This window comes from Ranitomeya imitator, chromosome 3 (genome assembly GCF_032444005.1).
Source record: "Ranitomeya imitator isolate aRanImi1 chromosome 3, aRanImi1.pri, whole genome shotgun sequence".
In the NCBI taxonomy this organism is placed as follows: Eukaryota; Metazoa; Chordata; class Amphibia; order Anura; family Dendrobatidae; genus Ranitomeya; species Ranitomeya imitator.
The window spans coordinates 584,975,713-585,001,434 of record NC_091284.1 but is presented as its reverse complement, the minus strand read 5'-3'; the positions used below and the strand labels follow the sequence as shown (position 1 = coordinate 585,001,434).

Sequence of the window (25,722 nt, the reverse complement as noted above, 5' to 3'; positions counted from 1 at the left end):
AACTGAGCAACCTGGCCTATGAGAACGTGACCCAGGCACAAATCAACCGGAAGGTCTGGTACAACCGTAATGCCAGACTGAGGGCCTACGAGGAGGGGCAGAAGGCTTGGGTGTTGGTCCCTATGTTACAGAATAAATTGCAGGCCGCATGGGAGGGACCATACACTGTACACAAGCGGCTAAATGATGTTAATTATGTGGTGACACTAGATGAGCATGCAAAGAGTCAGAAAGTGTTTCATGTAAATATGTTAAAGGCTCATCATGAGAGGGAGACATGTGTCTTACCTGCCTGTAGCCTGCCTGAAGAGGGGGAGGCTGATCTGTTACTAGATGTGGGGGCTGGGACTCGGTATATGGAGTCCCTGGAGTCAGCAGAGTTTAACCCTCAGCTATTCCAGTCAGAGGTCTGAGCTGATGGGGCAAGTTCATCAAGTAGGGGATACTGACAGATACACCTGACCAGAGAAGCTCAGGAGAGGTCTGCTTTCATAACGCCATTCGGGATGTTTGAGTTTCTGGTGATGCCATTTGGTATCAAAAATGCCCCGCCACCTTCCAGTGGTTGGTCAATCACTTATTGGAAGGATGTGATGGTTTTGCCGTAGCTTATCGCAACAACATAACCATTTTTAGTAATTCTTGGGAAGAACACTTTGTACATCTTTCGCAGGTGTTGCAACTGCTTAAAACTGCAGGTCTTACTGTTAAGCCAGGGAAGTGTCAGGTAGCTATGCGGCAAGTACAATACCTAGGGCACCGGGTGGGGAGAGGACTGCTAAAACCTGAGCCAGGGAAGATAGAAGCTATTACAGCCTGGGCCACCCCACGAACTAAGAAGCAGGTACTGTCCTTCTTGGCTACTTGGCTGGCTACTGTAGGAGGCTTGTACCAAACTACAGCGCTTTGGCCAAACCGTTAACTGATCTGACCAGGAAGAAACTTCCCAAAATTGTCTCCTGGAGTCCTCAGTGCGAGGAATCATTTTCTGCCCTAAAGTCGGCATTACTTAGTTCACCCGTCCTGCCCCAGATTTCACTCGCCGGTTTGTAGTGCGGACAGATACCAGCACTTATGGGCTAGGTGCGGTTCTCAGCCAGGTGAACCAATAAGGTGAGGAGCACCCAATTCTATACCTAAGCAGGAAACTCCTGCCCAGAGAAGTGGCTTATGCCGTCATTGAAAAGGAATGTTTGGCAATTGTGTGGGCTCTGCAGAAGCTGCAACCATACCTCTATGGGCACAATTTCACCGTGATAACAGATCATAACCCACTGAGTTGGCTCAACAGAGTAGTTGGGGACAACGGGAAATTGCTTAGATGGAGTCTGATATTATAGCAATATGATTTCACAATTCAGTATAATAAGGGAGTCGATCATGGCAATGCTGATGGCCTATCTCGCCAAGGAGGGGCGGAACCAGATACGTGCTCGGAAGCTGACCTGTAAGTCAACCCCCACGCACGTTCATATAGATAGATAGATAGATACATATAGATATATGTGCAGTGACCTTATGTATAGGTATTGAGTGGCTAGGAACATCTGTCCTGAAGGCTGCAGGTTCGCACCCAGGTGCCAATATGTATTTTCCTGGGACAAGTACAGATCTCACCAGGGGTCCTGCTGGAAGCCAAAACAAAGGTAACATTTGACACCTCCTAGCTCTTGGAAGAGAGATGTTAATTAAGGCCTGATAGTATCTCTGTGGGGGCTTTTACACAAAGGATCTCAAGAGAAATTAATATATTTATTAGGGGGCGCGGCCGTGGTCCAATCAAAAACCAAGCAATTATGATATTAACCTGAGGGGCTTGTCTAGAAACCTGACCTCCAGACCAAAGCTATAAATTAGACCGGTATACAGAGACACGTGTTCACATAATGGGGGCGGCCGAGCTGGTGTGATCCACTCTACATTCATCCTACCCTCAGGGAGCAGAAGGCAAAGTACCAGTGAGATGATTTCTGTAAGTTTTCTCCTGTTATTTTATACTGTTTTGCATAAATTGTATATCTTTTTATTATCGTATTTTTATAACTTTTCTTACTGTAAGCACTGAACCTTTTTGTTTTAAAGTATAACTTAAAGTAACTTAAAGTTTAAAGTAACTTTAACAAGGTGAACCTTGAATGTTCTAAAAGAATCCATAGCCTAAGGTGTGTGAGCCTTATGAGTGGTAGACATTATTATTATTAATATTTCTGGGCCCGTGTATTCGATGAGTGGTGGCAGCGTGTATGAGCGGGTGTGTGGCCTAGGTCAGTGTGTGATTTATGCTCCCATTACAACATAGGACAGAGGTCCAATGCTGGACTGAGTGAGAGGAGATAGATTAACCCTTGCAGGCACAACCAAAGTCACGTGCTGAAAGTGGATACGTGACGAATTAGTGACACCACGGAGTAAGGGATCCGTGACACTGGTGTTATAAAGTATTCTAATTTACTGAGATAATGACTTTCGGGTTTTCATTGGCTGTAAGCCATAATTATCAACAGTAACTGAAATAAACTGAAATAAATTAACTTTTTTATGATATTCTAAGGCTACGTTCACATTGGCGTTGTGCGGGGCAGCGTCGGGCGCAGCCGTGGCGACGCATGCGTCATGCGCCCCTATATTTAACATGGGAGCGCATGGACATGCGTTGTCTTGCGTTTTCTGACGCATGCGTCATTTTGGGCGCAAGGGTCAGGGCGCAGAGGACGCAGCAAGTTGCATTTTTTTTGCGTCCAAAAGCAAGTCAAAAATGGACGCATGTTCTTCACAAAACCATGCGTTTTTGCATGCGTTGCCGACGCAACACACCACAACGCAAATGTGAACGTACCCTAAGTTTGTAAGAAGCACCTGTACATAAAAAGAATAACATTGCCAACTTTAAAGCTAAAAAAAAAAGAAAAAAGAAAACATGTAACACAAAAAACTGAAAAAATAGATGATTTTATGACAGGATCAGCATTTTTTTAAACTTTTTATGCTTTTGTTTCATCCTCCCCTTCTTCCAAAAAGCACAATTTTAGTATTTTCCCGTCAATATAGCCGTAAAGAGGTCTTGTTTACATTTGTATAGGAGTTCAGACCATTCACTTTTCCGTATAATATATTGAAAACAAGAAAAAAAAATCCAAATGTGGTCACACGGTGAAAAAAACAGGATTTTTGGTTGCTTACCGTAAAATCTGTTTCTCGGAGCATTCATTGGGGGACACAGGAACCATGGGGTGTATGCTGCTGCCACTAGGAGGCTGACACTATGCAAATAAAAAAGTTAGCTCCTCCTCTGCAGTGTACACCCCACCGACTGCAAGTAGGATATTCAGTTAGTGAGAAAGCAGTAGGAGAAGCAACGTGTAAAAGAGAAAGAATAATAATAACATAATAATAAACTTCATCTACATAGCGCCAACAAATTCCACGGCGCTCCATAGATTAACAGTTTCAAACACTCAAAGAGTGTTCAAAGAACTCAAACGTATACAGTAAACAGAGCTGTTCAACTTGGGAGGGTGCTGTGTCCCCCAATGAAGGCTCCGAGAAACAGATATTACGGTAAGCAACCAAAAATCCTGTTTTCTCTATCGCCTTTCATTGGGGGACACAGGAACCATGGGACGTCCCAAAGCAGTCCCTGGGGTGGGAAAAACAGACTTCCATCAGGTCAGAGGACTCACCACTGCCGCCAGCAGGATCCTTCTGCACAGGCTGGAGTCCGCCGAAGCATAGGTATGGACCTTGTAGTTCGGTGAAACGTGTGGATGGAAAACCACGTTGCCGCTTTGCAAAGCCGTCGGCGAAAGCCCCGTGACGTACCGCACTGGATGCGCCGACTGCCCGGGTAGAGTCAGCCTTTATCTCAGGAGGGGGCACTCTGTTCTTGACCCGGTAAGCTTCCAAAATTGCCGTTCTAATCGAGCGAGCAATGGTCGCCTTGGGAGCCGGCAGGCCTCTACGCACGCCATCATGGATGGCGAAAAGAGAATCCATCTTTCGGAAAGCGGCCGTGCTAGCCAGGGAGATCCTCACTGCCCTGACGAGGTCCAGCCTGTTCAACGATCGCTCCAGAGGATGAGTCGGAGCTGGACAAAAGGAAGGTAGAACGATGTCCTCGTTGAGGTGGAAAGATGAAAACCACCTCGTGAAAGGAAGGAAGGCGGAGGCCTGGGACCACCTTGTCCTGGTGGAAAATCAAGAAAGGAGGTCGGCAAGAAATGGCCGCCAACTCAAAAACACGGCAGATCGAAGAGATGGACCTGAGATAAGCCACCTTCCGAGATAGAACTGACAGGGAAAAACTCCCTGAGAGGCTCAAAGGTCGGGGAACCCCTAGAACAACCAGCACAACCTTTAAATCCCATGAATCCACAGAGGCCCTGTACGGAGGGACAGCGTGGGCTACTCCTTGAAGGAAAGTCTTAACCTGTGGCTAAGAAGAAAACGTCTTCTTAAAGGGAAGAAGAGTGCAGGAACCTGGCCCTTTAGGGAACTGAGAGCGAAGCCCGAATCCAGTCCTGCCTGAAGGAAACCCAAATGGAAGGCAGGGAAAAGGACATAGGTGAAAAGCGGTTGGACTCACATCAACGAAAGTAAGCCTTCCAGGTACGATAGAAGATCCTTGAAGAAGACGAAGGCTTCCTAGCCTGGATTATAGTGTGACTCATCCGGGCCGAAAGGCCGGACGCTCTTAGAACTGTGGAGTCCACAGCCACGCCGTTAAACAGAGCGACCGATAATTCGGGTGGCAAATCGGACCCTGAGACAGCAGATCGGGTCTGTTTGGAAGGCACCAGGGGTGTCCGCGAGGAGATTGACGATGTCTGCAAACCAAGACCTCCTGGGCCAATCCGGGACGATCAGAATTACCGGCACCCATCCCGCCTTGATCTTTTTCGACAGCTTGGAAAGCAAGGGAATGGGAGGGAACCGATAGGGGAGCACGAACTGCGACCAAGGAATGGCCAGAGTGTCAACACCACTGTGAGAGGATCGCGGGACCTTGGGCCGTCGCGAGGGACCTTCCTGTTCAATCGGGACGCCATGAGGTCCACCTCTGGAGTCCCCCATCGAAGAGCAATCTGATAGGAAACCTCCTGAAGTACCATTCCCCTGCCGCGAGGCCCTCGCGGCCGAGGAAGTCGGCGGCCTAAATGTCCACGCCGGGAACATGCACTGCAGAGCTCACCAGGACCGTTGCCTCTGTCCAAAGGAGGATCCTGGAATCTCGGCCGATGCCAGAGAACGCCGAGTCCACCCCTGGTGGTAGACATATGCCACAGCTGTGTCATTATCTGTCTGGATTCGAATTGGCAGGCTGCTGAGAATCCTTGCCCAGTGAAGGAAAGACAGAAAGAAGATCCGGAACTCGAGGACATTGATCGGCAAAGAGGACTCCTGCGCCAACCAAAAAACCCTGAAAAGAACAGGTGACAAAGTCCCGCGCCTCCGCCGAGCGGGCTGGCGTCCGTCGTCACCACCTGCCAGGGAACTGGAAGGAAGGATATGCTGTGAATAATAAGAGAAGCGACCTCGGCCACCAGTCGAGGAACCGTTTGACCCAAGAGAAAGCCGGATCGGACGATGCAGGAGACGAGAGACCTGTCCCCCTGTGATAGAATAGCCTGCTGAAGAAGTTTTGAATGAAACGGGCGAAGGGAAAATTGCTTCCGATGTTGCAACCATGCAACCAACCTCCTTAGGACCTTTAAGGCCCATCGGAAAGGAGGGGAGCCGAAAACCCTGGAGCAAGCGAACTTCCTGACAAAGGAGGGATATCCTGTCTTCGGGAAGGAAGACTCTGGTCCGACATGTGTCGAAGAACATGCCCGGAGATACGAGGCACTGAACAAGACTGAACTTCTTCCTGTTGAGGAGCCACCCGCAACGGCTAGAGTGTCGGGAAAGATGGATAGACTTTCGGGAGCCTGAAACCGAAGTTCCTGAGCCTCCATGGAAGCGATTACTGAACGAGGGAATATCATCCTGAAGTGTCTCCGACGAAACTTCCTGTTCAGCAATTTGAGATCCGGACTGGGACGAACCTTGTCGTCCTCTGTCAGTACAAAAAGATTCTAAGAGAAGCCTGTGAACCGTTGAACCGTTCCTGTTCTGGGACGGGAACGATTACTCCGGATTTAAGGAGGGAAACAATGGCTGTAAAGAAACACGGGACTAGAGCGGGGTCTCTTGGAAGTTGGGATTCGAAGAAAACGATCCCAGGGCCGAGAAATGAAGATTTTGTATCTAGAGGATACAAGTGCCCTGGCCCAAGCGTCCTCTACTGAGGAGACCCAGACGTCCCTGAGGAACAGGAGACGGCTGCCCAGCCTGAGAAACGGGGTCTAGTCGTGGGTCCTGCCTAGGTGGAACTTCCAGACCTGGACCTGGAGAATCCACCTTAGGAGTAGCGGGAACACCAGGAAGGAGTGAGTCGAAGAATACCTTCTTCCCTTAACGTGCCTGTGGCCTCTGTTGCGAAAAGGAATCTGATGTCGCGAAACGATGAAAAAAAGGCCGAAAGGACCGAAGTTGCCGCCTAAGAAGAGAACTGGTGCAGTCAGTGGCATCCTTAATAATTTGGTCCAGCTTGGAACCGAAAAGATGTGATCCTTGAAGAAAGCAGGCTCGTAGGGGACTTCTTTGATGACTCGTGTGCCAAGCAGAGCGACGGCTGGCAACATTACTGGGTGTCTGAGCGGCAGAAGACGCGACATGCAGGGAACAAATTATTCCCCGGCGTGAGTAATCTGGGTGGCAACTTCCGCCAGCCAGTCTGGTGGAGCTCCGGCTTGAATGCCTCAACGGAGTTGTTTTAGCCCCTTCGGATACCGACTTCGAAACCCAAGTGGAAGCGAAAGCCGGGCATAGGGATGATGCGGCAGGTTCGAGAGCCGAATTCACGAAGGATTCCATGATCCTATCGATGGACTCTGTCAGAGTCGCCCCACCGGACCGCATGAGGACTGTGTTAGTGGCAAGTCTAGCAGCCGGCGGATCCACAGAGGGAGAGGTCGTTCTCCATCGCCTCTCATTCCGGTTGGCGATGAGATCCAGAGGAAAGAGATGAGACTCCAAGACGCTTTCCTCTTTGAGAACGTCTGGTCGAATTCTCTCTTTCTCTGGCCAGAAGCTCCTCGATTCAGGATGAGGAGCGAATCCCTTGGGAGGAAGTTTAGACCGTCTAAACGAAACCGCCTGATCTGCGGGTTCCGTAGAGGAATCTTTGATGCCACAGGTCAGATTGGACGCTCCAATGAGGCTTTGCACCATATCCCTCATGTTAAGATATGGTTCGACTCCGGTCCCAAATTATCCTCCGAAGGCACATCAGAGAAAGCCTCGCCTGACTAAGGGGGGGGGGGGGAGGGGGAGGATAAGGGGGAGCTCGACCACAGAGAAGGACCGTGGGATGGATCGAGAAGAGAACTCAGACCGGCGTTCCCGTCTGGATCTTACGCGGCCTGTATTGGAAGACTCGGACAGAGCTTCTTGCGACCCGCTGGCTACTACGGAAGTCTGCAGGGGCAACCGATCGAGCACGGACACAAGGGTCTGGGAAACCGTAGTGAGATCCGCTACTGATAGAGACAGAGGGGAGACCCAGCCTGTGGTGGGGACTTCGCTCTGAGGCGGAGCTGAACATAATGTGGGTTGCTGCAGGCCTGTCTGAGGGGAGCTTGCGGGTACAAGGCGAACCCTGAAAGTGTTTCACTAAGACACAGGAAAAGGTAGGGGGCCAGGAGCGACCTCCCTTAAAATTAGACCGAACGGGCCCCTGAGGGAAATGTCAGAAGATTAGGGAACTGGGGGGGAGGGGGGAGCAGGGGATTGAGTGAAACTGCGGTGCAGAGGCACTCACGGCAGGCTCTGCGGTGTCCAGATGGAAGGCTGCACGGCTTGGAAGATGCTCCTCTGGAACGATAGCCCCTAGGAGAACAGGTAGACACATCTGGGGCACTCTTGTCCGGAACTTTCTGCAGGCCTGAAGAACAGCAGTGGAACGGAAGGATGGAGCTGCTGCCCTGCGGCCTCTGTTGCAACGATGTGCTGTGCCCCCAGGTGAAAATGCGGGCACGAGTGAAATCTCCTGCCCTGTGCTCAGCAGCGACGTGGAGGAAGGGGCGGAGTCAGCCCAGATGGCGCCGGTGGGCGGAGATTGCAGGGCACAGTTTGTCGGGCGGGAGAAAGCCCGCCCGAAGAAAGCGGAAGTGGAGGAGCGCGGTACCGGAAGTAGGAAGCCGGGACCTAAATTAGAGGCCGGCGCCGCTGGAAAAGAGACTGCGGCCCCGGAACAGTGCGCCGCAAAGCAGCGCGGCAACCTGCCAGGGCCGCAGGGTGAGGCGGAGCTGAGGGACGCGACGCCGAAGTAGGCCCCGGCAGAAGCCGGGACCTAAATTAGAGGCCGCCGCCGGAAAGAGGATCGCGCCGCCGAAGCCCGCAGGGCGGCCGCAGGGAAGAGCGGTACCGGCGCCGCCAGAAAAGTGACATTGCGCCAGCTGCGCAGTGCGGCCGCAGGGAGGACACTGCGGCCCTGATGAAGGGGATAGCCCATACTGCAGAGCTACTGCTCGTCTTGGTGCCCCAGGGATCCCTTTTAAAATAAGATCAGCGCCGCCCTAGAAGATAGTGCAGCGCGCATTTAGGGACTTCTACTCCCCCACACTGCGAGAGTAAGGGGAAGATCTGGAAATTTAGGGGAAATACTCACCTAAACATCCCACGCAGTTACTAACCTGAGGGGATTGAGACGTCCACAGAGCTGTGATGGACGTCCTCGTCTCCTCCAACCGACAGGCTCTGGTGGGCGAGTGTGTGGGGGACGGAGCCAGGACCGGACTCCTGAGCACGCTTGTGTGCCAGGATCTTGGTCCTGGAGAGGGATCTATGAGGATATGGGGTGGCAGTACACGCCATACTCATAGTCCGCCTTGTGGGATTACAGGTGTGACTGTTCACCCTGTATCCCTTCCGGAAAACCTGAAAGAAAACGACACACATTGAGGTAGATAAGGGTCTAATGAAAGACCCGTGTCCACCTCCTACTGACATTAAGCTAAACTGAATATCCTACTTGCAGTCGGTGGGGTGTACACTGCAGAGGAGCTAACTTTTTTATTTGCATAGTGTCAGCCTCCTAGTGGCAGCGGCATACACCCCATGGTTCCTGTGTCCCCCAATGAAAGGCGATAGAGAAAATTTAATCCCGCCATTCTTTTTTTGAGTTTTGTTTGTACAGTGTTCGCTTTGCGCTAAAAATAACCTGGCAATATAATCCTCCAGGTCAGTACCAATATGGTGATACTAAACATTTTATTTCAGTGACGTAAAAAAAGGTTCTAAATTTAATGCCACTGATGTTTTTATGGATTACATTCTGCTATACATACGTTTTGAGCGTTTTTTTATGACATTTTGGTGGGTTGGGGGAGGCAGTGTGGCACTTAAAAAACACCAATTCTAAAGATACATTTTTTTTTGTTCATGTAGGCATTTACTGTATGGGATACATATTTTTGTATTTTTCCACTTTGGGTACTTACACATGCAGCAAAACCAAATGTTATTTTTTTTTTTCATTTTGCTATCTAAGTTTGGCCGAAAAGGGAAGATGTAAACTTTCATTTATTGATTTTTTAATTTTTTTTCCATTTTTTAATAATATCCTTACACGATTAGATCTGTGTTTTCTTTCTTAAAGTATGTATAACTATGTGTTCTCATATGAGTATGTAATTATTCATGGTCTAGTAAGAGCACGTTAGATACCTGGTAAATAGATTTTAGGATTCTTACTTTTAACTCCATGACTGGATCTTTTTGAACAAAGGCATCAGCAACGTCGACTCCGCCAAAAGGTTTCAGATCAACTGAACGCGCAGACTGTGCCATCTCCAACTGTTCAGAAAGATCCTCACTGCCCTGACGAGGTCCAGCCTGTTCAACGATCGCTCCAGAGGATGAGTCGGAGCTGGACAAAAGGAAGGTAGAACGATGTCCTCGTTGAAGTGGAAAGATGAAAACCACCTCGTGAAAGGAAGGAAGGCGGAGGCCTGGGACCACCTTGTCCTGGTGGAAAATCAAGAAAGGAGGTCGGCAAGAAATGGCCGCCAACTCAAAAACACGGCGGATCGAAGAGATGGACCTGAGATAAGCCACCTTCCGAGATAGAACTGACAGGGAAAAACTCCCTGAGAGGCTCAAAGGGGGGGAACCCCTAGAACAACCAGCACAACCTTTAAATCCCATGAATCCACAGAGGCCCTGTACGGAGGGACAGCGTGGGCTACTCCTTGAAGGAAAGTCTTAACCTGTGGCTAAGAAGAAAACGTCTTCTTAAAGGGAAGAAGAGTGCAGGAACCTGGCCCTTTAGGGAACTGAGAGCGAAGCCCGAATCCAGTCCTGCCTGAAGGAAACCCAAATGGAAGGCAGGGAAAAGGACATAGGTGAAAAGCGGTTGGACTCACATCAACGAAAGTAAGCCTTCCAGGTATGATAGAAGATCCTTGAAGAAGACGAAGGCTTCCTAGCCTGGATTATAGTGTGACTCATCCGGGCCGAAAGGCCGGACGCTCTTAGAACTGTGGAGTCCACAGCCACGCCGTTAAACAGAGCGACCGATAATTCGGGTGGCAAATCGGACCCTGAGACAGCAGATCGGGTCTGTTTGGAAGGCACCAGGGGTGTCCGCGAGGAGATTGACGATGTCTGCAAACCAAGACCTCCTGGGCCAATCCGGGACGATCAGAATTACCGGCACCCATCCCGCCTTGATCTTTTTCGACAGCTTGGAAAGCAAGGGAATGGGAGGGAACCGATAGGGGAGCACGAACTGCGACCAAGGAATGGCCAGAGTGTCAACACCACTGTGAGAGGATCGCGGGACCTTGGGCCGACGCGAGGGACCTTCCTGTTCAATCGGGACGCCATGAGGTCCACCTCTGGAGTCCCCCATCGAAGAGCAATCTGATAGGAAACCTCCTGAAGTACCATTCCCCTGCCGCGAGGCTCTCGCGGCCGAGGAAGTCGGCGGCCTAAATGTCCACGCCGGGAACATGCACTGCAGAGCTCACCAGGACCGTTGCCTCTGTCCAAAGGAGGATCCTGGAATCTCGGCCGATGCCAGAGAACGCCGAGTCCACCCCTGGTGGTAGACATATGCCACAGCTGTGTCATTATCTGTCTGGATTCGAATTGGCAGGCTGCTGAGAATCCTTGCCCAGTGAAGGAAAGACAGAAAGAAGATCCGGAACTCGAGGACATTGATCGGCAAAGAGGACTCCTGCGCCGACCAAAAAACCCTGAAAAGAACAGGTGACAAAGTCCCGCGCCTCCGCCGAGCGGGCTGGCGTCCGTCGTCACCACCTGCCAGGGAACTGGAAGGAAGGATATGCTGTGAATAATAAGAGAAGCGACCTCGGCCACCAGTCGAGGAACCGTTTGACCCAAGAGAAAGCCGGATCGGACGATGCAGGAGACGAGAGACCTGTCCCCCTGTGATAGAATAGCCTGCTGAAGAAGTTTTGAATGAAACGGGCGAAGGGAAAATTGCTTCCGATGTTGCAACCATGCAACCAACCTCCTTAGGACCTTTAAGGCCCATCGGAAAGGAGGGGAGCCGAAAACCCTGGAGCAAGCGAACTTCCTGACAAAGGAGGGATATCCTGTCTTCGGGAAGGAAGACTCTGGTCCGACATGTGTCGAAGAACATGCCCGGAGATACGAGGCACTGAACAAGACTGAACTTCTTCCTGTTGAGGAGCCTCCCGCAACGGCTAGAGTGTCGGGAAAGATGGATAGACTTTCGGGAGCCTGAAACCGAAGTTCCTGAGCCTCCATGGAAGCGATTACTGAACGAGGGAATATCATCCTGAAGTGTCTCCGACGAAACTTCCTGTTCAGCAATTTGAGATCCGGACTGGGACGAACCTTGTCGTCCTCTGTCAGTACAAAAAGATTCTAAGAGAAGCCTGTGAACCATTCCTGTTCTGGGACGGGAACGATTACTCCGGATTTAAGGAGGGAAACAATGGCTGTAAAGAAACACGGGACTAGAGCGGGGTCTCTTGGAAGTTGGGATTCGAAGAAAACGATCCCAGGGCCGAGAAATGAAGATTTTGTATCTAGAGGATACAAGTGCCCTGGCCCAAGCGTCCTCTACTGAGGAGACCCAGACGTCCCTGAGGAACAGGAGACGGCTGCCCAGCCTGAGAAACGGGGTCTAGTCGTGGGTCCTGCCTAGGTGGAACTTCCAGACCTGGACCTGGAGAATCCACCTTAGGAGTAGCGGGAACACCAGGAAGGAGTGAGTCGAAGAATACCTTCTTCCCTTAACGTGCCTGTGGCCTCTGTTGCGAAAAGGAATCTGATGTCGCGAAACGATGAAAAAAAGGCCGAAAGGACCGAAGTTGCCGCCTAAGAAGAGAACTGGTGCAGTCAGTGGCATCCTTAATAATTTGGTCCAGCTTGGAACCGAAAAGATGTGATCCTTGAAGAAGGCAGGCTCGTAGGGGACTTCTTTGATGACTCGTGTGCCAAGCAGAGCGACGGCTGGCAACATTACTGGGTGTCTGAGCGGCAGAAGACGCGACATGCAGGGAACAAATTATTCCCCGGCGTGAGTAATCTGGGTGGCAACTTCCGCCAGCCAGTCTGGTGGAGCTCCGGCTTGAATGCCTCAACGGAGTTGTTTTAGCCCCTTCGGATACCGACTTCGAAACCCAAGTGGAAGCGAAAGCCGGGCATAGGGATGATGCGGCAGGTTCGAGAGCCGAATTCACGAAGGATTCCATGATCCTATCGATGGACTCTGTCAGAGTCGCCCCACCGGACCGCATGAGGACTGTGTTAGTGGCAAGTCTAGCAGCCGGCGGATCCACAGAGGGAGAGGTCGTTCTCCATCGCCTCTCATTCCGGTTGGCGATGAGATCCAGAGGAAAGAGATGAGACTCCAAGACGCTTTCCTCTTTGAGAACGTCTGGTCGAATTCTCTCTTTCTCTGGCCAGAAGCTTCTCGATTCAGGATGAGGAGCGAATCCCTTGGGAGGAAGTTTAGACCGTCTAAACGAAACCGCCTGATCTGCGGGTTCCGTAGAGGAATCTTTGATGCCACAGGTCAGATTGGACGCTCCAATGAGGCTTTGCACCATATCCCTCATGTTAAGATATGGTTCGACTCCGGTCCCAAATTATCCTCCGAAGGCACATCAGAGAAAGCCTCGCCTGACTAAGGGGGGGGAGGGGGGAGGGGGAGGATAAGGGGGAGCTCGACCACAGAGAAGGACCGTGGGATGGATCGGGAAGAGAACTCAGACCGGCGTTCCCATCTGGATCTTACGCGGCCTGTATTGGAAGACTCGGACAGAGCTTCTTGCGACCCGCTGGCTACTACGGAAGTCTGCAGGGGCAACCGATCGAGCACGGACACAAGGGTCTGGGAAACCGTAGTGAGATCCGCTACTGATAGAGACAGAGGGGAGACCCAGCCTGTGGTGGGGACTTCGCTCTGAGGCGGAGCTGAACATAATGTGGGTTGCTGCAGGCCTGTCTGAGGGGAGCTTGCGGGTACAAGGCGAACCCTGAAAGTGTTTCACTAAGACACAGGAAAAGGTAGGGGGCCGGGAGCGACCTCCCTTAAAATTAGACCGAACGGGCCCCTGAGGGAAATGTCAGAAGATTAGGGAACTGGGGGGGGGGGGAGGGGAGCAGGGGATTGAGTGAAACTGCGGTGCAGAGGCACTCACGGCAGACGCTGCGGTGTCCAGATGGAAGGCTGCACGGCTTGGAAGATGCTCCTCTGGAACGATAGCCCCTAGGAGAACAGGTAGACACATCTGGGGCACTCTTGTCCGGAACTTTCTGCAGGCCTGAAGAACAGCAGTGGAACGGAAGGATGGAGCTGCTGCCCTGCGGCCTCTGTTGCAACGATGTGCTGTGCCCCCAGGTGAAAATGCGGGCACGAGTGAAATCTCCTGCCCTGTGCTCAGCAGCGACGTGGAGGAAGGGGCGGAGTCAGCCCAGATGGCGCCGGTGGGCGGAGATTGCAGGGCACAGTTTGTCGGGCGGGAGAAAGCCCGCCCGAAGAAAGCGGAAGTGGAGGAGCGCGGTACCGGAAGTAGGAAGCCGGGACCTAAATTAGAGGCCGGCGCCGCTGGAAAAGAGACTGCGGCCCCGGAACAGTGCGCCGCAGAGCAGCGCGGCAACCTGCCAGGGCCGCAGAGTGAGGCGGAGCTGAGGGACGCGACGCCGAAGTAGGCCCCGGCAGAAGCCGGGACCTAAATTAGAGGCCGCCGCCGGAAAGAGGATCGCGCCGCCGAAGCCCGCAGGGCGGCCGCAGGGAAGAGCGGTACCGGCGCCGCCAGAAAAGTGACATTGCGCCCGCTGCGCAGTGCGGCCGCAGGGAGGACACTGCGGCCCTGATGAAGGGGATAGCCCATAGTACAGAGCTACTGCTCGTCTTGGTGCCCCAGGGATCCCTTTTAAAATAAGATCAGCGCCGCCCTAGAAGATAGTGCAGCGCGCATTTAGGGACTTCTACTCCCCCACACTGCGAGAGTAAGGGGAAGATCTGGAAATTTAGGGGAAATACTCACCTAAACATCCCACGCAGTTACTAACCTGAGGGGATTGAGACGTCCACGGAGCTGTGATGGACGTCCTCGTCTCCTCCAACCGACAGGCTCTGGTGGGCGAGTGTGTGGGGGACGGAGCCAGGACCGGACTCCTGAGCACGCTTGTGTGCCAGGATCTTGGTCCTGGAGAGGGATCTATGAGGATATGGGGTGGCAGTACACGCCATACTCATAGTCCGCCTTGTGGGATTACAGGTGTGACTGTTCACCCTGTATCCCTTCCGGAAAACCTGAAAGAAAACGACACACATTGAGGTAGATAAGGGTCTAATGAAAGACCCGTGTCCACCTCCTACTGACATTAAGCTAAACTGAATATCCTACTTGCAGTCGGTGGGGTGTACACTGCAGAGGAGCTAACTTTTTTATTTGCATAGTGTCAGCCTCCTAGTGGCAGCGGCATACACCCCATGGTTCCTGTGTCCCCCAATGAAAGGCGATAGAGAAAATTTAATCCCGCCATTCTTTTTTTGAGTTTTGTTTGTACAGTGTTCGCTTTGCGCTAAAAATAACCTGGCAATATAATCCTCCAGGTCAGTACCAATATGGTGATACTAAACATTTTATTTCAGTGACGTAAAAAAAGGTTCTAAATTTAATGCCACTGATGTTTTTATGGATTACATTCTGCTATACATACGTTTTGAGCATTTTTTTATGACATTTTGGTGGGTTGGGGGAGGCAGTGTGGCACTTAAAAAACACCAATTCTAAAGATACATTTTTTTTGTTCATGTAGGCATTTACTGTATGGGATACATATTTTTGTATTTTTCCACTTTGGGCACTTACACATGCAGCAAAACCAAATGTTATTTTTTTTTTTCATTTTGCTATCTAAGTTTGGCCGAAAAGGGAAGATGTAAACTTTCATTTATTGATTTTTTAATGTTTTTTCCATTTTTTAATAATATCCTTACACGATTAGATCTGTGTTTTCTTTCTTAAAGTATGTATAACTATGTGTTCTCATATGAGTATGTAATTATTCATGGTCTAGTAAGAGCACGTTAGATACCTGGTAAATAGATTTTAGGATTCTTACTTTTAACTCCATGACTGGATCTTTTTGAACAAAGGCATCAGCAACGTCGACTCCGCCAAAAGGTTTCAGATCAACTGAACGCGCAGACTGTGCCATCTCCAACTGTTCAGAAAGATCCTCACTGCCCTGACGAGGTCCAGCCTGTTCAACGATCGCTCCAGAGGATGAGTCGGAGCTGGACAAAAGGAAGGTAGAACGATGTCCTCGTTGAAGTGGAAAGATGAAAACCACCTCGTGAAAGGAAGGAAGGCGGAGGCCTGGGACCACCTTGTCCTGGTGGAAAATCAAGAAAGGAGGTCGGCAAGAAATGGCCGCCAACTCAAAAACACGGCGGATCGAAGAGATGGACCTGAGATAAGCCACCTTCCGAGATAGAACTGACAGGGAAAAACTCCCTGAGAGGCTCAAAGGGGGGGAACCCCTAGAACAACCAGCACAACCTTTAAATCCCATGAATCCACAGAGGCCCTGTACGGAGGGACAGCGTGGGCTACTCCTTGAAGGAAAGTCTTAACCTGTGGCTAAGAAGAAAACGTCTTCTTAAAGGGAAGAAGAGTGCAGGAACCTGGCCCTTTAGGGAACTGAGAGCGAAGCCCGAATCCAGTCCTGCCTGAAGGAAACCCAAATGGAAGGCAGGGAAAAGGACATAGGTGAAAAGCGGTTGGACTCACATCAACGAAAGTAAGCCTTCCAGGTACGATAGAAGATCCTTGAAGAAGACGAAGGCTTCCTAGCCTGGATTATAGTGTGACTCATCCGGGCCGAAAGGCCGGACGCTCTTAGAACTGTGGAGTCCACAGCCACGCCGTTAAACAGAGCGACCGATAATTCGGGTGGCAAATCGGACCCTGAGACAGCTGATCGGGTCTGTTTGGAAGGCACCAGGGGTGTCCGCGAGGAGATTGACGATGTCTGCAAACCAAGACCTCCTGGGCCAATCCGGGACGATCAGAATTACCGGCACCCATCCCGCCTTGATCTTTTTCGACAGCTTGGAAAGCAAGGGAATGGGAGGGAACCGATAGGGGAGCACGAACTGCGACCAAGGAATGGCCAGAGTGTCAACACCACTGTGAGAGGATCGCGGGACCTTGGGCCGACGCGAGGGACCTTCCTGTTCAATCGGGACGCCATGAGGTCCACCTCTGGAGTCCCCCATCGAAGAGCAATCTGATAGGAAACCTCCCGAAGTACCATTCCCCTGCCGTGAGGCCCTCGCGGCCGAGGAAGTCGGCGGCCTAAATGTCCACGCCGGGAACATGCACTGCAGAGCTCACCAGGACCGTTGCCTCTGTCCAAAGGAGGATCCTGGAATCTCGGCCGATGCCAGAGAACGCCGAGTCCACCCCTGGTGGTAGACATATGCCACAGCTGTGTCATTATCTGTCTGGATTCGAATTGGCAGGCTGCTGAGAATCCTTGCCCAGTGAAGGAAAGACAGAAAGAAGATCCGGAACTCGAGGACATTGATCGGCAAAAAGGACTCCTGCGCCGACCAAAAAACCCTGAAAAGAACAGGTGACAAAGTCCAGCGCATCCGCCGAGCGGGCTGGCGTCCGTCGTCACCACCTGCCAGGGAACTGGAAGGAAGGATATGCTGTGAATGATAAGAGAAGCGACCTCGGCCACCAGTCGAGGAACCGTTTGACCCAAGAGAAAGCCGGATCGGACGATGCAGGAGACGAGAGACCTGTCCCCCTGTGATAGAATAGCCTGCTGAAGAAGTTTTGAATGAAACGGGCGAAGGGAAAATTGCTTCCGATGTTGCAACCATGCAACCAACCTCCTTAGGACCTTTAAGGCCCATCGGAAAGGAGGGGAGCCGAAAACCCTGGAGCAAGCGAACTTCCTGACAAAGGAGGGATATCCTGTCTTCGGGAAGGAAGACTCTGGTCCGACAAGTGTCGAAGAACATGCCCGGAGATACGAGGCACTGAACAAGACTGAACTTCTTCCTGTTGAGGAGCCACCTGCAACAGCTAGAGTGTCGGGAAAGATGGATAGACTTTCGGGAGCCTGAAACCGAAGTTCCTGAGCCTCCATGGAAGCGATTACTGAACGAGGGAATATCATCCTGAAGTGTCTCCGACGAAACTTCCTGTTCAGCAATTTGAGATCCGGACTGGGACGAACCTTGTCGTCCTCTGTCAGTACAAAAAGATTCTAAGAGAAGCCTGTGAACCGTTGAACCGTTCCTGTTCTGGGACGGGAACGATTACTCCGGATTTAAGGAGGGAAACAATGGCTGTAAAGAAACACGGGACTAGAGCGGGGTCTCTTGGAAGTTGGGATTCGAAGAAAACGATCCCAGGGCCGAGAAATGAAGATTTTGTATCTAGAGGATACAAGTGCCCTGGCCCAAGCGTCCTCTACTGAGGAGACCCAGACGTCCCTGAGGAACAGGAGACGGCTGCCCAGCCTGAGAAACGGGGTCTAGTCGTGGGTCCTGCCTAGGTGGAACTTCCAGACCTGGACCTGGAGAATCCACCTTAGGAGTAGCGGGAACACCAGGAAGGAGTGAGTCGAAGAATACCTTCTTCCCTTAACGTGCCTGTGGCCTCTGTTGCGAAAAGGAATCTGATGTCGCGAAACGATGAAAAAAAGGCCGAAAGGACCGAAGTTGCCGCCTAAGAAGAGAACTGGTGCAGTCAGTGGCATCCTTAATAATTTGGTCCAGCTTGGAACCGAAAAGATGTGATCCTTGAAGAAGGCAGGCTCGTAGGGGACTTCTTTGATGACTCGTGTGCCAAGCAGAGCGACGGCTGGCAACATTACTGGGTGTCTGAGCGGCAGAAGACGCGACATGCAGGGAACAAATTATTCCCCGGCGTGAGTAATCTGGGTGGCAACTTCCGCCAGCCAGTCTGGTGGAGCTCCGGCTTGAATGCCTGTCATGATCCCAATGGCAGGGGATCACTAAAGGACAAGCACAGATACAAACAAGCTCTAGGGCGATGGAACCTGAGCTGACCGCGACCCTGAACCTAACACACAAATAAAAGTAGCCGGGGAACGTGCCTACGATGATCCTAGACGTCTCGCTCCAGCCGAAGATCTAACTTCCCCTATTAGAAGAAACACAGACCTCTCTTGCCTCCAGAGAAATCCCCCACAGAAATAGCAGCCCCCCACATATAATGACGGTGAAATGAGAGGAAAGCACATACGCAGTATGAAAACAGTTTCAGCAAAATGAGGCCCGCTAAAGCTAGATAGCAGAGGATACAAAAGTGAACTGCGCGGTCAGCGAAAAACCCTTCAAAAAACCATCCTGAAATTACTTGAACTCATGTGCCAACTCATGGTACATGAGGAGCAATTTCAGCCCACAAGAGCAACCAGCAGCAAGAATCACATATCTGCAGGCTGGACTAAAAACCAAATAAAGCAAAACACCAAAACAGGAAAATCCAAACTTAGCTTGACCAGAAGGTTCTAGGAGCAGGGAGCAGAGGTAACAAGACACACTGGATACATTGATAACCGGCGAGGAAATGCCAGCAAAGCCAGGTTAAATAGGAAACTCCCATATCCTGATGGAACAGGTGGAACCCAGAGACCCAGGAAAGACAAGTCACCCAGTACCATCAGTAACCACCAGAGGGAGCCCAAAAACAGAACTCACAACAAATGCCTCAACGGAGTTGTTTTAGCCCCTTCGGATACCGACTTCGAAACCCAAGTGGAAGCGAAAGCCGGGCATAGGGATGATGCGGCAGGTTCGAGAGCCGAATTCACGAAGGATTCCATGATCCTATCGATGGACTCTGTCAGTCGCCCCACCGGACCGCATGAGGACTGTGTTAGTGGCAAGTCTAGCAGCCGGCGGATCCACAGAGGGAGAGGTCGTTCTCCATCGCCTCTCATTCCGGTTGGCGATGAGATCCAGAGGAAAGAGATGAGACTCCAAGACGCTTTCCTCTTTGAGAACGTCTGGTCGAATTCTCTCTTTCTCTGGCCAGAAGCGCCTCGATTCAGGATGAGGAGCGAATCCCTTGGGAGGAAGTTTAGACCGTCTAAACGAAACCGCCTGATCTGCGGGTTCCGTAGAGGAATCTTTGATGCCACAGGTCAGATTAGACGCTCCAATGAGGCTTTGCACCATATCCCTCATGTTAAGATATGGTTCGACTCCGGTCCCAAATTATCCTCCGAAGGCACATCAGAGAAAGCCTCGCCTGACTAAGGGGGGGGGGGGGGAGGGGGAAGATAAGGGGGAGCTCGACCACAGAGAAGGACCGTGGGATGGATCGAGAAGAGAACTTAGACCAGCGTTCCCGTCTGGATCTTACGCGGCCTGTATTGGAAGACTCGGACAGAGCTTCTTGCGACCCGCTGGCTACTACGGATGTCTGCAGGGGCAACCGATCGAGCACGGACACAAGGGTCTGGGAAACCGTAGTGAGATCCGCTACTGATAGAGACAGAGGGGAGACCCAGCCTGTGGTGGGGACTTCGCTCTGAGGCGGAGCTGAACATAATGTGGGTTGCTGCAGGCCTGTCTGAGGGGAGCTTGCGGGTACAAGGCGAACCCTGAAAGTGTTTCACTAAGACACAGGAAAAGGTAGGGGGCCGGGAGCGACCTCCCTTAAAATTAGACCGAACGGGCCCCTGAGGGAAATGTCAGAAGATTAGGGAACTGGGGGGGGGGGGGGGGTGCAGGAGATTGAGTGAAACTGCGGTGCAGAGGCACTCACGGCAGGCTCTGCGGTGTCCAGATGGAAGGCTGCACGGCTTGGAAGATGCTCCTCTGGAACGATAGCCCCTAGGAGAACAGGTAGACACATCTGGGGCACTCTTGTCCGGAACTTTCTGCAGGCCTGAAGAACAGCAGTGGAACGGAAGGATGGAGCTGCTGCCCTGCGGCCTCTGTTGCAACGATGTGCTGTGCCCCCAGGTGAAAATGCGGGCACGAGTGAAATCTCCTGCCCTGTGCTCAGCAGCGACGTGGAGGAAGGGGCGGAGTCAGCCCAGATGGCGCCGGTGGGCGGAGATTGCAGGGCACAGTTTGTCGGGCGGGAGAAAGCCCGCCCGAAGAAAGCGGAAGTGGAGGAGCGCGGTACCGGAAGTAGGAAGCCGGGACCTAAATTAGAGGCCGGCGCCGCTGGAAAAGAGACTGCGGCCCCGGAACAGTGCGCCGCAGAGCAGCGCGGCAACCTGCCAGGGCCGCAGGGTGAGGCGGAGCTGAGGGACGCGACGCCGAAGTAGGCCCCGGCAGAAGCCGGGACCTAAATTAGAGGCCGCCGCCGGAAAGAGGATCGCGCCGCCGAAGCCCGCAGGGCGGCCGCAGGGAAGAGCGGTACCGGCGCCGCCAGAAAAGTGACATTGCGCCCGCTGCGCAGTGCGGCCGCAGGGAGGACACTGCGGCCCTGATGAAGGGGATAGCCCATAGTACAGAGCTACTGCTCGTCTTGGTGCCCCAGGGATCCCTTTTAAAATAAGATCAGCGCCGCCCTAGAAGATAGTGCAGCGCGCATTTAGGGACTTCTACTCCCCCACACTGCGAGAGTAAGGGGAAGATCTGGAAATTTAGGGGAAATACTCACCTAAACATCCCACGCAGTTACTAACCTGAGGGGATTGAGACGTCCACGGAGCTGTGATGGACGTCCTCGTCTCCTCCAACCGACAGGCTCTGGTGGGCGAGTGTGTGGGGGACGGAGCCAGGACCGGACTCCTGAGCACGCTTGTGTGCCAGGATCTTGGTCCTGGAGAGGGATCTATGAGGATATGGGGTGGCAGTACACGCCATACTCATAGTCCGCCTTGTGGGATTACAGGTGTGACTGTTCACCCTGTATCCCTTCTGGAAAACCTGAAAGAAAACGACACACATTGAGGTAGATAAGGGTCTAATGAAAGACCCGTGTCCACCTCCTACTGACATTAAGCTAAACTGAATATCCTACTTGCAGTCGGTGGGGTGTACACTGCAGAGGAGCTAACTTTTTTATTTGCATAGTGTCAGCCTCCTAGTGGCAGCGGCATACACCCCATGGTTCCTGTGTCCCCCAATGAAAGGCGATAGAGAAAATTTAATCCCGCCATTCTTTTTTTGAGTTTTGTTTGTACAGTGTTCGCTTTGCGCTAAAAATAACCTGGCAATATAATCCTCCAGGTCAGTACCAATATGGTGATACTAAACATTTTATTTCAGTGACGTAAAAAAAGGTTCTAAATTTAATGCCACTGATGTTTTTATGGATTACATTCTGCTATACATACGTTTTGAGCATTTTTTTATGACATTTTGGTGGGTTGGGGGAGGCAGTGTGGCACTTAAAAAACACCAATTCTAAAGATACATTTTTTTTGTTCATGTAGGCATTTACTGTATGGGATACATATTTTTGTGTTTTTCCACTTTGGGCACTTACACATGCAGCAAAACCAAATGTTATTTTTTTTTTTTCATTTTGCTATCTAAGTTTGGCCGAAAAGGGAAGATGTAAACTTTCATTTATTGATTTTTTAATGTTTTTTCCATTTTTTAATAATATCCTTACACGATTAGATCTGTGTTTTCTTTCTTAAAGTATGTATAACTATGTGTTCTCATATGAGTATGTAATTATTCATGGTCTAGTAAGAGCACGTTAGATACCTGGTAAATAGATTTTAGGATTCTTACTTTTAACTCCATGACTGGATCTTTTTGAACAAAGGCATCAGCAACGTCGACTCCGCCAAAAAGTTTCAGATCAACTGAACGCGCAGACTGTGCCATCTCCAACTGTTCAGAAAGTTCTTTCACCAGTGTTGCTATTAAATAAAACAAAGAAAACAGCCCCCAAAAATCACTAAGCAAATGAAGGATAATATGTCTCATGATTAATGCTGGCAAAACCTTCGGCAGCACTACTGCACTCAGGTATGTCTCAGAGAAAATCTAATTAGAAGGTCCTACCGGAAACCATCGTCGTAGGTGAGACTAGTACAGCCTCACGAATGGCCATAATACTGCCAGACCATAGTAGTAATACTGGCCAATTATAGTAGTCAGAATATGCTCAGATCATAGTAGTCATTAAGTGATTACAAAGTAGATATGAAGGTTAGAAAATCAATGATCTGACTGGTTTCTATCGGCAATAGTGACACTTTCTATCTGACCTACCGCTTATGCGCAAGACACATTGTCCAGGGATTAACTAGACATGAATACAAATAGATTGGCTCATACAGAAAATAGTAATATAATTCAGAACTGACATTAAAGATATATTTGTATGCCAAGTGTCTGTGGAGTGCTAACCTCGGGCTGGTTTGGCAGGAGCTGGCTTCTGGGCTGGCAGTGGTTTTATCTCCTCCAGCACACTGCCATCTGATTCACTTTCGGTTGTAGCAAAACCAACTCCGACTTTCCCATTAAGCGAAGATTTTGCTTTGAAAGAATCCTGACGTTTGTGGTGCCACGTAGACTCATCCTGCAAGTCTGAATCATCCTCAGAGCTAAACGGAGGTGTCCTGAAATGAAGAATGATTATTTATGCATGACGTTACGGTTCCCTCACCAAGGCCATGTTCACACGGTGCAGAAGTAGTGTTTTTTTTATTATTATGATAGTGGATATAACACTGCATCTCTGGACACTAGTTCTAAATCTGCATTCAAAGACCTAAAATGCAGCCATCATCTCACATCTCAAAGGTTGACATAGACATATTTTACCTCAGCTCACAGAATGAGGTTCCATTAGTAAGGGGTGTAGTACAAAGGCTTCCCGCTGCCGGGATGACCTGGAGACTAATATTGGCCAACAATGTTGAAGCAGACATTAAGGCTATGTGCACACGTACAGGTTTTTTCGTTTTTTTTATGCGCTAAAAACGCTATAAAAACTCATTAAAAACGCATACATTATGCATTCTATCATTTAGAATGCATTCTGCATGTTTTGTGCACATGGATGCGTTTTTTTCCGCGAAAAAAACGCATCGCGGTAAAAAAATTAGCATGTTCACTATTTTTGCGGATTTTCTGCGCTTTTTCCCGCAATTCTATGCATTTGGGAAAAAACGCACAAAAAACGGGTCAAAATCGCGGTAAAAACGCATGCGGATTTCTGGCAGAAATGTCCGTTTTTTGTCAGGAAAATTTCTGCAAGAAATCCTGACGTGTGCACATACCCTAAGGGGCCAAATCATCAAGCAATTTTCATCCAAATCTGGAGAAAAACTGCTTGAAATGCTGCAAAACTCAACTCAAAATTGTGCAGAAAATTGGAAACTTTTGATGTTTTAAAGCCGCCCTAGACAGCTCTGGCACCTTTTAGAAACATGGGCAGCACTTCAGCGAGATGGGGTGTGGACACGTTCAACAAATTCACCATCATTTACAACACACAAAAGCTTGTAAATTAGGACAGAGACGTACTCTCTGTCAGAAGATGGCGCACTGCAGTCCGATATGAGACAAATTCATTAGAGCATAGCTGTTTTTATTTTTACTTCATATATCAATAGTGCATATGAAAATAAGCAACTTTGCAATAGATCTCATCAGAGAAATCTGCTTCTTTCTCTGCCAGAATGATCCGTCATGGGGAGGAGGGAGAAGCTAGAGACAGAGATCCTCCCACATAGAATCTTATCGGTAGCAGCTGACACCTCCTATCTCAGTAACATAATAATCTGTCTACACTGAATACAGATTTTACCTCAGAATTCAGAATGTTGATAATGACTGATCAATTCCGGTAGAGAAAGAAGCAGATTTCTCTGATAAGATATATTACAAAGTTGCTTATTTTTATGCATATTATTGATTTATTAAATAAAATATTAAACGATGGTTATGTTTTAACCCCTTAATCCCATATGACGTACTACCCCGTCGAGGTGGGGTGGGCCTTAATTGCCACCGACGGGATAGTACGTGATAGGCGATCGGCCGCTCTCACGGGGGGAGCACGGCCGGGTGTCAGCTGACTATTGCAGCTGACATCCGGCACTATGTGCCAGGAGCGGTCACGGACCGCTCCCGGCACATTAACCCCCGGCACACCGCGATCAAACATGATCGCGATGTGCCGGCGGTACACGAAAGCATCGCGCAGGGAGGGGGCTCCCTGCGTGCTTCCCTGAGACGATCGGTACAAGGTGATGTGCTCACCTTGTACCGAGGTCTTCTCCCTGCAGTCCCCGGATCCAAAATGGCCGCAGGGCTGCATCCGGGTCCTGCAGGGAGTACTTCCGGGTCAGGAGCAGGCTGCAGCTCTGTAAGCCTGCAGCGATGAGTGAGATCGCCGATCTCACAGAGTGCTATGCAAACTGTGAGATCGGCGATCTGTGATGTCCCCCCCTGGGACAAAGTAAAAAAAAAAATTTCCACATGTGTAAAAAAAAAATTAAAAAAAAATTACTAAATAAATAAATAAATAAAATAAAAAAATATTATTCCCATAAATACATTTCTTTATCTTAAAAAAAACAAAAAAAACAATAAAAGTACACATATTTAGTATTGCCGCGTCCGTAACGTCCCATCCTATAAAACTGTCCCACTAGTTAACCCCTTCAGTGAACACCGTAAGAAAAAAAAAACGAGCCAAAAAACAACGCTTTATTATCATACCGCCGAACAAAAAGAGGAATAACACGCGATCAAAAAGACTGATATAAAAGACCATGGTATCGCTGAAAACGTCATCTTGTCCCGCAAAAAACGAGCCGCCACAAAGCATAATAAGCAAAACAATAAAAAAGTTATAGTCCTGAGAATAAAGCGATGCCAAAATAATTATTTTTTCTATAAAATAGCTTTTATCGTATAAAAGCGCCAAAACATAAAAAAAATGATATAAATGAGATATCGCTGTAATCTTACTGACCCAACGAATAAAACTGCTTTATCAATTTTACCAAACGCGGAACGGTATAAACGCCTCCCCAAAAGAAATTCATGAATAGCTGGTTTTTGGTCATTCTGCCTCACAAAAATCGGAATAAAAAGTGATCAAAAACTGTCACGTGTCCAAAAATGTTACCAATAAAAACGTCAACTCGTCCCGCAAAAAACAAGACCTCAGGTGACTCTGTGGACTC

The 25,722-nt window shown here is 50.0% G+C and overlaps 1 protein-coding gene across 3 annotated transcripts in view; it reads right to left on the bottom strand.

Annotated features, from left to right (window-relative positions):
* The window catches only part of DZIP1 (DAZ interacting zinc finger protein 1), a 158,356-nt gene that overhangs the window by 35,240 nt on the left and 97,394 nt on the right, over positions 1-25,722 (bottom strand). For all 3 annotated transcript variants that reach the window (XM_069758038.1, XM_069758039.1, XM_069758040.1), the window contains 2 exons: positions 22,931-23,142; positions 22,307-22,437 (listed from right to left, as the gene is read on the bottom strand). In XM_069758038.1, the coding sequence (XP_069614139.1) occupies positions 22,307-22,437; positions 22,931-23,142 (343 nt within the window). The remainder of the gene's footprint in view (positions 1-22,306; positions 22,438-22,930; positions 23,143-25,722) is intronic.